We start from the raw sequence: 13,154 nt of genomic DNA, 5'->3' as shown, positions 1-13,154 counted from the left end.
CCTACAGTATGGAAACAGGCCCTTCGGCCCAACAAGTTCACACCGACCCTCCGAAGAGTAACCCACCCAGACCCATTTCCCTACCCTATATTTACCCCTGACTAATGTACCTGACACTATGGGCAATTTAGCATGGCCAATTCACCTAACCTCCACATCTTTGGATTGTGGGAGGAAATCACTTGGATGAAACAGTAACTGGATCAGGATACAAAGGGGAGAAGTTACATTTCATATGGATGTTTGTGTTCAACTTTATATAGCATACTTCAGTAGGCTGTACATGAGCATCTGATCTCTTTCTGTTTGTCATTCTTAATGTACCAACTTGTGACCTGCCCATGATTGGCCTAATCCTTTGCTCCTCTATAAATATTATCTTGCAGATTCAAAACAAGTTGTTCATGGGTTTGTCAGTCAACTGCTGTAAAGCTCCACGCTTTAATTGTACTCCTTTGCTTCACTGAGACAAATCCTAATAAATTTGATTAATAGAGAGAAAACATTGTCCAATGACAAATAATTAACACCGATTTGCAGAACTACATTTTGTACACATCCTGTTCCAATTCAGAACAAAACAAAACTATCCAGAATCATAAACCATTGCCTGCCTTTAACCCATTGTCCTAATTTGCTTTCCTCCTCACTCAAAAACAATGGTGATTCCAGAAACAGCACATATTAGTGAAATAATTTACATTTATATCAGCCATGGACCAACTGCTATGACGGCAACCAAGTAATATCTCCAGGGCAGTAGTTCATTTACTTGTTGTCAAGTTTTGGGTTTGCATCTGAAATTGAGGCACAAGTAACAAAACTCAATAGGCCAATTGCAAGTTTATAATAAATATTGTAAAACTTAAAGAATTATTTAAATTTATAATGAGTGATAATTAAGTAAAAATATTTTTTTTTAGCCCATGGAAAAATGCCAATTTTTTACAACACATCAATAATGTTGTCAAAGCATTCCCAACAAGGAAAAAAAGGGATGTTTCATGAAGAATAAATGAAATTATTTGTCATGTATTTGTTCCACTCTTTATTTTTGTAACTTGAGAGACTCCACAACTCTCAAGGAACATGTAAGTGTAAAATGGGATGACCAAACTTTAGAGGTCAACATTTTGGAAATCTTTCTTTCTCTAACCTTTACACAAATCAAGAACAGAGGTCTTCATGGGGAAAAAAACAGGTTTGTCCATGCAAACCAGTGGTATATTGAAAGATATTGTAAATATCCTTGTTAAACTAAGTCATGTTTTTACCACGGTGGGTTGCCACATAATATTACATGCCTCTACTACTTCTTGCTGAGACTTATCTCAAAAAAAGAGTACTGTATCAAACATTATATCCTACTTCCTCTTTATTCTATCTCTTTATCTGGTAAAGCTAATGTCATTTTTTCCTATTTATTTGTCATTTGGAGGCTTTTATAAGTTCTTAGAATAGAATAGAATAGAAGAACACAGCGCAGTACAGGCCCTTTGGCCCTCGATGTTGCGCCGATCCAAGCCCACCTAACCTATACTAACCCACTATCCTCCATATACCTATCCAATGCCCGCTTAAATGCCCATAAAGAGGGAGAGTCCACCACTGCTGCTGGCAGGGCATTCCATGAACTTACGATTCGCTGAGTGAAGAACCTACCCCTAACATCAGTCCTATATCTACCCCCCCTTAATTTAAAGCTATGCCCCCTTGTAATACCCGACTCCATACGCGGGAAAAGGTTCACACTGTCAACCCTATCTAACCCCCTAATCATCTTGTAAATCTTAGAAATCTTTTTTTCCAGCAAACCCTCCAAACTTATTGCATTTCTTACTGAAATAGTATTTTCTTTAATGAAATATTGAAACATTTTATTCTTCTCAAAAATAGAGAATTCACAATTTTCGCAGAACGCACCAACTTAGATGTGGAAGAATGATAAGTCATTTCCCTGAAAACTGTTAACCTTGGATCTGATCCAAGTATCATTTCTCCACTTGATCTAACTCTTGAATATCCTTCAAGGGCAGCATTCCTTCTACAACTTGTTGTCCATTCCTTTATTTGGAAGACTCTAAATCTCCTGATTTCTCTTTAGGACAATAACACTCACTCCTGTAGCAAACATAAAATTGACAGTAAACAGAAATTGCTGGAGAAACTCAGCAGGTCTGCTAGCTTCTGTGAAGAGAAAGGCGAGTTAATATTTTGAATTCAGTGACCCTTCTCCACAGATCATCTGGAAGTGACTTACAGTTCAACAAATGTAACATTTTGTTGTCAAGATGGAATATTGTGTGTGCCTATGAGGCTTTGTTATTCCACAGTGCAGACATTTGGTTCTTAGCATCTTGTGTTTGGCTTCATCATTGTATTGACTCGTCAAGCGCTTCCTTAGCATGTCTGCACTTTATAAAGTGAGATTAGATAGATCATCAGAGATGAAGAACTGTCTGTGATTCTTTCTGGTTAATACTTCCTATACAATCTGAATAGTTTTCTCCAAAGTTAATTCCTACTTGAACTCTGCGAAATCTGATAAAGTTTGATCAATACTTCCAACAATTTTCTCTTTAATGAATGATGATTTCAAAGCTCCATAGTCAGCTTTCTTTAATCCGTAGAGGCCATTGATGAAATTGTTTACTGATTTCCCTGGAAACTTAAGTCTTCTGTTCAATTTTGCTCTTTCAAGGATTTTGCTGGTTCTTGAATAACAATCAGAAGCTTTTAAGACATCTTCAAAAGTACCTATACCCTCTTTAATATTATGTTGATTCTGACAATACTGTCCAGTTTCTCTTGAAGAGAGGTGTTCTCATCGTGATGTTGAAATACGTCCTTCAGATAGGCAGTTTTGACTTCTACCTGTTTTCTTTTAAAGTAAAACAAAAGAATCATGAGTGGGGTCAGACTCACACACACCAAAAGGATTTTGGTTTTGCGTTTCAGTTAGTTGGAGGATTTTGCTGGAGCTGAAGGATTGAGTTCTCTGTTGCTAAAGTGAAGTCTTAGACAGCGAAGCTTCGTCTTAAAAATCAAAAAGGGCAGATTATTTGAATCTGCTGGATGGACAGAGATAGCATGAGAATAATTACTGAGTTGTTGAATTGGCTTTGCCAAAGAGGTGTTCTTTAAATGATGGCTGCCTCTTTTGGAACAGTAATTAAATTAATACATTACCTTTGTTATGTATTTCAACAGAATAAAGATATGCCAATTCTTCTCTTGTTGTAAGAATAGAGTGTGTTTTGACTAAAGCTTAGCGGTGGACCAATCTAATTATGTCTGGGTCATAGTGCCTTGCAGCTGATTTTTAAAAAATCAAGGTTAAAAATCACACAACACCGGGTGGTAGTCCAACAGGTTTCTTTGGAAGCACTAGCTTTCAAGGCGCTGCCTCTGATGGACCTGTTGGATTAAACTTGGTGTTGTGTAATTTTTAACTTTGTCCACCCCAGTCCAACACCAGCACCTCCAGATCTTAAAAAATTCAAAACAGGGTCTATGCTAGGTCTTGTCTGGTCCACAATATGATTAAAAACATAATTCACAATCAGACCCATTGAATATGGTAGTTTATTAATCTGCTTAGCTTCAGAAATAGTGTTTAATTTTAAGGCAATGATGTACTTTCAGCAGTGATGTCTAATTTTGAATTCTTTATGGTGTTTCTCTGACGCTAGATCTCTGTGAAAGTGTTACGTCTTTTTCTATTTCTTCTCAATGTTTTTCTTAACTCTTATAACTGTGAAGTTGTTTTAATTCTGTATCATCTCAATAATGCTTGCAATCTGCTGTTCCTGAAGCTTGTATGCCTGTATTCATTATTACTGTTTTAAATTTAATGACTGTAGAATGTGCACAGCTCCATGTAGTAGTTTCTTTATTTGTTGGTCTTTTAAAACTGTTTTGCAGTAATACAGTGGTAAATTCTTCAATAAAGCTTTAGATTCTGTTACCTGTTCAGTATTGATATTTGACATTTACACTTCTACTTCATTGTAATACTGCATCTTTGTATTGCTTGTTGGGTTTTCCCATCTTATTTAATTACCTACATGGTGGTTGACCAACTCTTCCAAGGATGTCCCAGCTGCAGCAGTGATAGCATTTTTGGCTTCTTTCGAGGCAAAATTGATGTTTTCCTCCTTTCACTGTCTAAAACATCAAGCACATATTTCCACACTGCAATTTTTTTTTCTGGCTGGGACCCTTTATAATTCTGAATTAAATAACACCAAATCTAAATACTTCTGAAGGGTAATTGGATTTGAAACATTAACTCTGCTTTCTTTCACAGATGCTGCCAGACCTGCTAAGTTTCTTCAGAAATTTGTTTCTGTTTCAGACTTGTAGAATTCTCCCTGTTGAAATTATAGTTTAATTACTGAATACCAGTCTATTTAAATCTTTAGTTTATCTTAAAAATTTGTTTTTTTCCATTGTAAACAAAATTCTAAAACCTACTGATTCATCAGCACCAATCCAATTGTGTTGTGTTTATTTTCTTGCCATTTTACTGTCTTTTGTAACTATACCTCCTAGAGCTTGTTTTCAGTAATGGCAACACTCATGTGAAAGGTGAAACTCACTTTTACAAGCTCTTCCCTTCCTTTTCTGGTTCTTGAAATTATTTTGTGAAGTTTTTATCCACTTTTCCTTAGCAATACCTAAAGTTACTGCTGAAGGCTACTCCCTATGGACCATTCTTTGCTGAGGCCTCTGTCTTTTCTAAATGTAACTGGCTATTTCTCTCTTTTTCTAGATTATGTTCATCTCACTATCTCTTACCAGCTTCTAGATGATGGTTTGTCTTTGGAGTACCTGGCTTTCCTGTAGCTGTTTCCATGGCTGCTACAATTTATCTCTATCTGTAATCAAATTTGAGTTGTTGACTGCCTGTTTATTATTAAAGTGGTAACCTCACTATCTTCCAAAGTGTTTTTTTGGATGCTCTTCTCCTTGTGTTCCTGTTCTCTGCATGGAGTTTGGATCCTTCTATTTCTCACCATTGTTATGGTCCTACATGCCACTACTGTTGCTTCTTGCTACCTGCCATCTCAGCAGGTATGTGATTCTGGCGAAAGGTTTGAGACAAACACCGAAAATGCTGGAGAAACTCTGGCAGCATCTTTTAAGAGAGAAACCGTTAATGGTTCATGTCTAATATGACGCTTGTTCAATCTCAAAATATTAATACTGTTTCTGTCGCCACAGATGCTTCCAGATCTGCAACATTTCCCTGGCATTTTCTGTATTTGTTTCAGGTTTCTTGCATCCACAGTATTTTACTTTCATTTAAGGCTTGTTTGAGGTAGCTCACAGCCACTGATCTTCCTTTGTTCACACTTTTTGTGTTGGATCTACCTATGATCAGTGGTAGAGAATAAACTAGCATACAGCCTTTAAGAAGGGACACTGTCCTTCATTGATTTGTTGAACGAGATAGTTTCTTGTACAATAGCAATAATTGCAACTACATTATAAGTCAGACATAATTACTCAAACCTTCACACACTGTACCATTTACATCTGCACCCTATGAATGCTATGTGTTAATTTCAGCAGAATGGATAAAGCTAAAGCAATTTCAACATTAATGGTTTCATACTCATTACTTTGTGACAGAGAGCTTGCCTGCTGATTCCCCTCAATTTCAGTTTTGCTAGAGTCCTTAAATTTGGTCAGATGCTGCTTTGATGTAAAGGTTGACTCTCTCACCTCAGCAGAATTCAGTTCATTCGTCCATGACTGGATCACGATTCAGTTGAGTTCTAGAGCGGAATCGCCTTGGCTGAACCAAACTGAGGATCTGTGAGCAGGTTATTGCTAAGCAAGTACTGCTTGATAACACTGTTGACAACTCTTACCATCACTTTACTGTTGATTGAGAGTTGGCTGAGGGAATGGTAACATACTGTAATGATTGTTGAATATAGGGGTATGTGCATTCATACTTGTGTGTAGTTATTACAAGTCCATTACTGTGTTATGTGATGCATGAATCACCTTCTATTCTCAAGCATGCTTATTCATGCCATTGTTCATCTGACGTTTTCTAGAAGTGAGGGAGTGTGCTCTTCATTGATAGCCTTATCTCCTTTAGATACAGATTCCTGAAGAAGGGCTCATGCCCGAAACGTTGATTCTCCTGCTCCTTGGATGCTGCCTGACCTGCGCTTTTCCAGCAACACATTTTCAGCTCTGATCTCCAGCATCTGCAGTCCTCACTTTCTCCTTTAGATACATATTACCAGAGCAATGGTTATTTATATAGAACATTTAACATAAAACATTATGGAGGAAGACTATATGGAACTACATTGATGGCTTTAGGGGAGATAGTCAAAAGCTTTGTCAAAGAGAGAGGTTTTGAGGGGTGTCTTAAAGGGAAATCATTGAACACAGCTTATTTAGAACAGCCATTATAAATGTTTGCAGATAGATCCAGATACAACTGAAGCAGAAATACAAGTAGGGAAGATTAGGAAAGTAATTTCAAATCTGGGATGCTCAAGAGGCAGAATTAGAGGAAAGTGGATAATTCTTGAGCTGGACAGGAATACAAAGATAAGGTTGGGAAAAAAATTGGAACGGTTTGAAAACAAGAATAATTTTAAAACCAAGATGTTGCTTGGCCAAGAGCCGGTGTTGGTCAATATCGTGAATAGGATTTGGTGTGAAAAGGTCACAGTAACCCATGTTTTGGATATCGTCATGTTTACGAATGATTTAATTTTAAATAATTCTTGAGCGGGAAAGGATAAGAAGTTGGATTGATTTGCAAACAAGGATAAGAATTTTAAAATCAAGGTTTTGCTTGGCCAAGACCCAATGTCAGTCAGTAAAGTGAATAGGACTTGGAGTGAGAAAGGTCACAGGAACTTGTGTTTGGATGCCCTTGAGTTTACAAATGATTTGAATTTGAGACACCATCCAGGAGTGTATTGGCATTATCAAGTGTAAATGTAACAAAGGGCTGATGAGAGTTTAGCAGCAAATTAACTGAGGCAGGGATAGAATGAGGCATTTTATGGAAGTGGGAATAGGCAGTTATAATGATAGGATGAAGATGTTGTCCAAAGTTCTCACCTTGAGATCAACTTTGACAGCAAGGCTTCAAGAAAGCTAGTTTGCTGTCAAACATATGTCAAGGGGAAGAGATGAATTCAATAGCTGTAGGAAATGGTGTGTAATGGTGACTGAACACAATGACTTTAGCCTTAACTTATTTAGTTGCAGGAATTTTATGCTCATCCAGTGAAAGTTGTTAGAAAAGCAGCCTGATAATTGAGCAACAATCACTATTTGTGGTCGTGAAGTAGAGTGGATGCTGTGTGGTGAATCAAATTGTGTGATCCATTGAGTGTGGAATTGTTTAGCCCTGCATTTCACTTGCTACTTATGCTGTGTGGCATGTAAATAGTCCTGTTTGGTAGCCTCATTAGGTTTACACCTCAGTTTTAGATATGCCTGGTGCTGCTCCTAGCATGTCCTCCTGCAATCTTCATTGAACCATGGGTGAAACATAGGCTTGATGGTGAGAAAGTCTATAGCCTTAAAGCTTGTCGTTAAACATTTAGACTAAAATGTAATGTTGAATTATAGAAACATTTGCTGCACAGTAGAAAATAGACAGGCAAGGGTAAGGCAATTAAGAACATTTGCCTTAACATCAGTGAATCTGTAAACAGGACACCAAGTGATAACGTTCACAGCTGTTCCTTTGTGAAATTAATAAGTGTTTGATTCTGACCTCAAAATGAAACTCTGTATCAATTAATTTCTCTCCTGAATTATTGTCCTTCACTGTTATTTATCTAGTTCAGAACATGCACTGCTTTTGAAAAAGAAAGCCTGTTTTGTGACAGTACATTTTTTGTAAACTTTTTGTATAAAGGACGCCAGGTTGTGATCGTACAATAGAGTAGCCTGCCAGGACTCTTGAAGAGCTGATGTCCTACTCTCCTGGATTATTAGAATCCAGTTAACGCTGATACCTATAAGCCAGGCTATGTTGTAACAGTGATGCTATTAGTAAATAGAAGGAATGACTAAAATTAAACTAAACTGTAAGAGATTTTTTATTCCAGACTACCAAAAGTACGATCTCTGGGATGAACCAAGAGAGCTTGTAAGTTGAGTCCTCAGGGGATTTCCTTGGGCTGTCTCAAATCTGTACTTTAACAACTATGGTAATGATAGAGTTGGGACATGTCATGTCATGACGTTACAGATTGTGTGAAGTACATTTTATTGCTGCTGCTGGCCCACGATGGTCATGGTGTCAAATGGTAAGTTGCTAAATCCCTATCCAGAGTATCTTGTGCATCCCCCAGTGCTTCCTCAAGTGGTGTTCAACATGGAGGAGGACTGCTTTATCAGCCTGGAATGAGTGAGGCTCTATTAGGTGCTAATTAACAGAAAGTTTCCTTGTCCATATTTGGCCTGATGCCAATAAAGTAAATGGAGTCGAGCTTTTATTGAGAAATCCCAGGGCAACTCCTTCCTGATAGTGTTGCCATCCCTGCTGCGTCTGTCTTGGCAGTGGCACAGGATTTATCCAGGGTAAACGATGGTCTTATCTGTATTTGTCTCTACCTGAGCTACAAAGATTTGTTTTTCGGAAATAGCGATGCTTGTTCACTACCACTTCCATGCATGCCCCTCACGCCTCATCCAACGGTTCCCACAGAACAGCTCAGACCATGGTCTGCTTCAAGTTGCAGGTAAATCTCGGATCCTGTGCCATCAATGCTGCTGGTACCCCTTCCCAGCAATTGCGCAATGCTTTGTTCTTCTCAGCAGTGCCAAACCCACCGTTTATTGGCCAACAATTTCACAGTAAAGTGCAGATAAGCTAAATACTACTGATGCTAGAAATCTGAAACAATCTCCGAGGACGCTGGTGAAACTCAGTAAGTCTGGCCGCATCTGTGGAGAGAGTAAAGTTTTTGATTCGTTTGAATTGACAGCTTTAGCTCCCCGACCAATCCGATAAACTAGGACGTGTCGCACTGAACATAGTGAGTATACTGTGCACTAACTATTCACATTCGCAGCAGCAGTATCGCTGTTGCGTGTCCTTAACCATCCGTACAATACACTAGAGGTCAGAACAAGCGGCATTATCCCAATATTTCCTCCAATTATTTTTCAGTTTCCCTATAATTGTTTCTTTGATTTTTACAAGAACCTAGCTCCTTGTGGAGCTAAACACTTCATTATTGAAAATCCCTAGTCACTGTTGCAAAGTAAACATTGCAAGGTTTCAGCACATGGATAACTTGATTTTGAAAAACATTTTATTTTACCCTTATTCACCAGAAGCACAGACTAACTGCTTTTACAATATCAAAAAAACAAGTAATCTTAACATTTTGCAACAATGAAGACCCAAAAAGCAAATTATTAACGGCTGGTCATGCAGACAAAGTAGACACAGACCGGGATGGTTCATAATTATGACAGACCGCTGTCCTTTTTAAATTACCCATATCTATTTGTCCCGTGGATTCTTTTGGTTGCATCGCACTATCAGTTTCTGACTTGGAACAGTTTAGATTCAGAGAAGTAACTGCTTTCATTAAAGCATTTTTGAATGTCGAACTTGAAAAGTAGTAAATAACTGGATCCAGGACACTGTTCAGATATGTCATAAATAGTGTATTATAAAAGACATGAACAGCTGTCTCATATGATTTACAGCCTTTAGCGCCTCTTAGTTTCGTGATTAACACAGCAATAACAGCAATGTTTGTGGGTAAGAAACAAAGCACAAACACTGCAGCCACAGCGATCACAAGCTTCATCGCTCGTTTATATTTACTCCTCAACTCAATTTTCATTTGTTTTAACTTCCAGATGATGCAGGACGTGGAGAAGAGGATAATTGAAGCTGGTAGAGCAAACTTGAAAAGAATAAAAATAATATCGGTCCAAATTGCTGTCGGGCGTAGTGGCCGCGATATGTCAAAGGGTTCACAGTATGTCCGGTTGTCGTGTTTGAAAGACCGATGTTCTGCTAAAAGATGTGAACACATTGCCACGGCCAGAATCCACAAGCTGCCGGCTACCTTCACTGCACACCTTGTAGACATCGTATTCACCCTGTGGTGAGGGTGGACCACTTTAAAATACCGATCGATCGCCATCGCTGTGAGGAACATGATGCTTCCTACCCGGTTTAGGGAAATCAAAAATACATTCAGACGACAAGGAGCATCACTATAAATCCAGTTCTTCCCCCGGATAAAATAGTCTGCTCGAAACGGTAAACAGCAGATTAACATAGTATCTGCAATCGCCAGGTTCAGTGAATAAACTGTGTTTGGTTTCCAAATTTTTGCGTGAAAACCGAAGATCCACAAAGCAATGACATTTCCAATAAATCCGAGGACGAAGGTTATAATTATTAAAGGTGGATTATAGGAAGAATTAACGTCTCCCACACGACTACATTGTTGGGTCCCGTTGTCCATTGTAGGTGATGTTGCAGTGAACGCCGTCATACAGCCACAGAAACGAGTTAGCAAGCTGAAGGAAGCCCACCCGTATATATCGGACTTCTCCAAGTTTCATCATGGATTGTGGGTGGCGCCCTTTTAAAATCAGTTGTATTCGTTGAGTTGTATAGTACTTAAAAATGTTTTTAGAAAATCTTCGACATTTATTTACAGAAGTTATTCAGTATCAATTAGAATTTGTTGGTTTTGCTAAGGCTGTTAAAATATTGAACTTTCAGAACCCCTATCTATTTTCCACTGAAGTTCGCAAAGCTCTTTATGGTTATTCATCTCCTACAACACTGCTGTTTTAACGGTAATGTTTGTTTTAAGTGCTTCAGGCAATCCTATGTAAAAGAAAAAAAAATTGGCTGCTGTGAAGTATGCTACCAATTCACTAGAAACTTAACTCGCTCTACGATCATCGAGCATTTCCAGCTTTGTGTTTCCGTTGATTTTATGAGGAGGAGATTCACACCTTTGGAGAAGTGTTGAGTCATACAGCATGGAAACAGACCTTTCGCTCTAACCAGTCCATGCCGACCATAATCCCAAACTAAACTAGTCCTACCTGCCTGCTCATGCCCACATCCCTCTAAACTTTTCCTATGCATGGCCTTATTCAAATGTCTTTTAAATGTTGTGATTGGATGAGTATCCACCACTTCCTCAGGAAGTTCATTCCACACGCGAATCATCTTCTGTCTAAACCATTTGCCTCATGTCTTCACTGTGAAGATTTAACCTAATTTGTTAGACACTTGCATTTCATGTTCGCTGTCAAATTTTATCTCCATGAATTAGGAAAGTGACCCTCGAAAGGAGCTGATGAGAACGAATATGGAAATGCGTTTGAGCTAACAGTTGGATGTAACTTGCTTCTGAACACACAAAGTTCTTGTAAGGTGTACAAACGTGAGTTCTTTGTGAGTTGAATCTGACTGGGGGAAAGAGGGGGAAAAAATGAAAGAAGTAATTTGCCCAAATAGATTTTCAAGGAAGCAACTCAACAGAATTGAAACCCTACGGTGCAGGAAGAGACGATACGGGCCATTGGGTTTTCCCCATAGCCCCTCGCATTTACCATGGTTAATCCACCTAACACATACATAATTTAGCATACTTGAACATCTTCAGCCTGAGGAATGAAACCGCAGCAGCCAGCGGAAATCTACAGAAACATAGGAAGAACGTGCGAACTCCACACAGATAGTCACCCACTGTTGGGACTGAACCTGGATGACCAGTATTATGAGTCACAAGTGCTAAGTACTGAACCACTATGCCGCCGGCCAAAGGCTCAGTAAAGTCTTTTATGCAAACTATGTTTTCTACGGACTGTTGGTTCATGTACGTATTGATTAACGTCTATAACCCAAGGGAAATTTCCAGAATTACTGACCCACTTCCACAAAGGTTCACTTAACCAAACCCCATTCCTCAAATCAAAATAATTTTTTTTATTCTAATTAACTGTAGACAATAGCAGCAAAAGTAAACATTACCCAAGCATTATTTAAAGCATAGCAAAGAGAAACCGAATAGGCTCCCGGTTCTGATTGCTGTGCACCATATTAGGCCCAATACGTGTTATCGATCAAGTTGACTTCATATTTTCTGTAACTAAACTTCAGTTGGTATAAAACGCAAAAATATGAAGTCAGGTTATCTCAAAACATTTACTAGAACTTGACATAATCAAGTCCAAGAATTAATTCACCTGGTTTACTACTCTGGAACTTACTGTAGATAAAAAGATTGGGATGTAATACCTCAGCCTGTGAGAGGGTGGCGTTGGCAGGCACCAAGTACGCCCAGAAGAGCAAACTATTGCAGAGTGTTAGAAGGGATTGTGGGAAAATTGAATGAAGTGAGACAAGAAGTTAGCTATGGTCTGTAGTTTCTTCTGTGGGTGCAACCTGGACGTTACACCTCAAAATGCATTCAATGTCTTGTTCAAGTATGCTCCCGGTTTCATAGGGATACATCCAAACTCAAAACGACTGCATATCAGTGTAAATGTCAGGGTCACAAATCGCATCAAACTCATCCTTTCTTTTGTTCTTATCAAAGCAAATGCCTTAAACTGACATTCTTGTGAATAGCCCAGAGGAGTGCAAGACAAAAAAATTCGACAAAGTATATTTTTGCGAGGAGAAAGTGAGGACTGCAGATGCTGGAGATCAGAGCTGAAAAATGTGTTGCTGGAAAAGCGCAGCAGGTCAGGCAGCATCCAAGGAGCAGGAGAATCGACGATTCGGGCATAAGCCCTTCTTCAGGAATTCAGAAAGTATCTTTTTGCTATCCCGGCTCCGATTATCCTCTTCTCCACGTCCTGCATCATCTGGAAGTTAAAACAGATAAAAACTAAATCAAGGAGTAAATATAAAAGAGCGATGAAGCTTGTGATCGCTGTGGCTGCAGTGTTTGTGCTTTGTTTCTTACCCACAAACATTGCTGTTATTGCTGTGTTAATCACGAAACTAAGAGGCGCTAAAGGCTGTAAATCATATGAGACAGCTGTTCATGTCTTTTATAATACACTATTTATGACATATCTGAACAGTGTCCTGGATCCAGTTATTTACTACTTTTCAAGTTCGACATTCAAAAATGCTTTAATGAAAGCAGTTACTTCTC

General features: G+C 38.6%; 2 protein-coding genes across 2 annotated transcripts in view; both read right to left on the bottom strand.

Annotated features, from left to right (window-relative positions):
• Positions 1-9,431: 9,431 nt before the first annotated feature.
• Positions 9,432-10,520, bottom strand: LOC122562414 (hydroxycarboxylic acid receptor 1-like). The gene has a single exon (XM_043715271.1). The coding sequence runs from the start codon at positions 10,518-10,520 to the stop codon at positions 9,432-9,434; it is 1,089 nt and encodes a 362-aa protein (XP_043571206.1).
• A 2,269-nt stretch (positions 10,521-12,789) lies between these two features.
• The window catches only part of LOC122562413 (hydroxycarboxylic acid receptor 3-like), a 1,613-nt gene continuing 1,248 nt past the window's right edge, over positions 12,790-13,154 (bottom strand). The window contains exon 3 of the mRNA XM_043715270.1: positions 12,790-12,858. Coding sequence (XP_043571205.1) covers positions 12,790-12,858 — 69 coding nt within the window. The remainder of the gene's footprint in view (positions 12,859-13,154) is intronic.

Source organism: Chiloscyllium plagiosum, chromosome 25, assembly GCF_004010195.1.
Source record: "Chiloscyllium plagiosum isolate BGI_BamShark_2017 chromosome 25, ASM401019v2, whole genome shotgun sequence".
Lineage (NCBI taxonomy): Eukaryota > Metazoa > Chordata > Chondrichthyes > Orectolobiformes > Hemiscylliidae > Chiloscyllium > Chiloscyllium plagiosum.
This window is presented reverse-complemented; position numbering and strand designations above follow the sequence as displayed.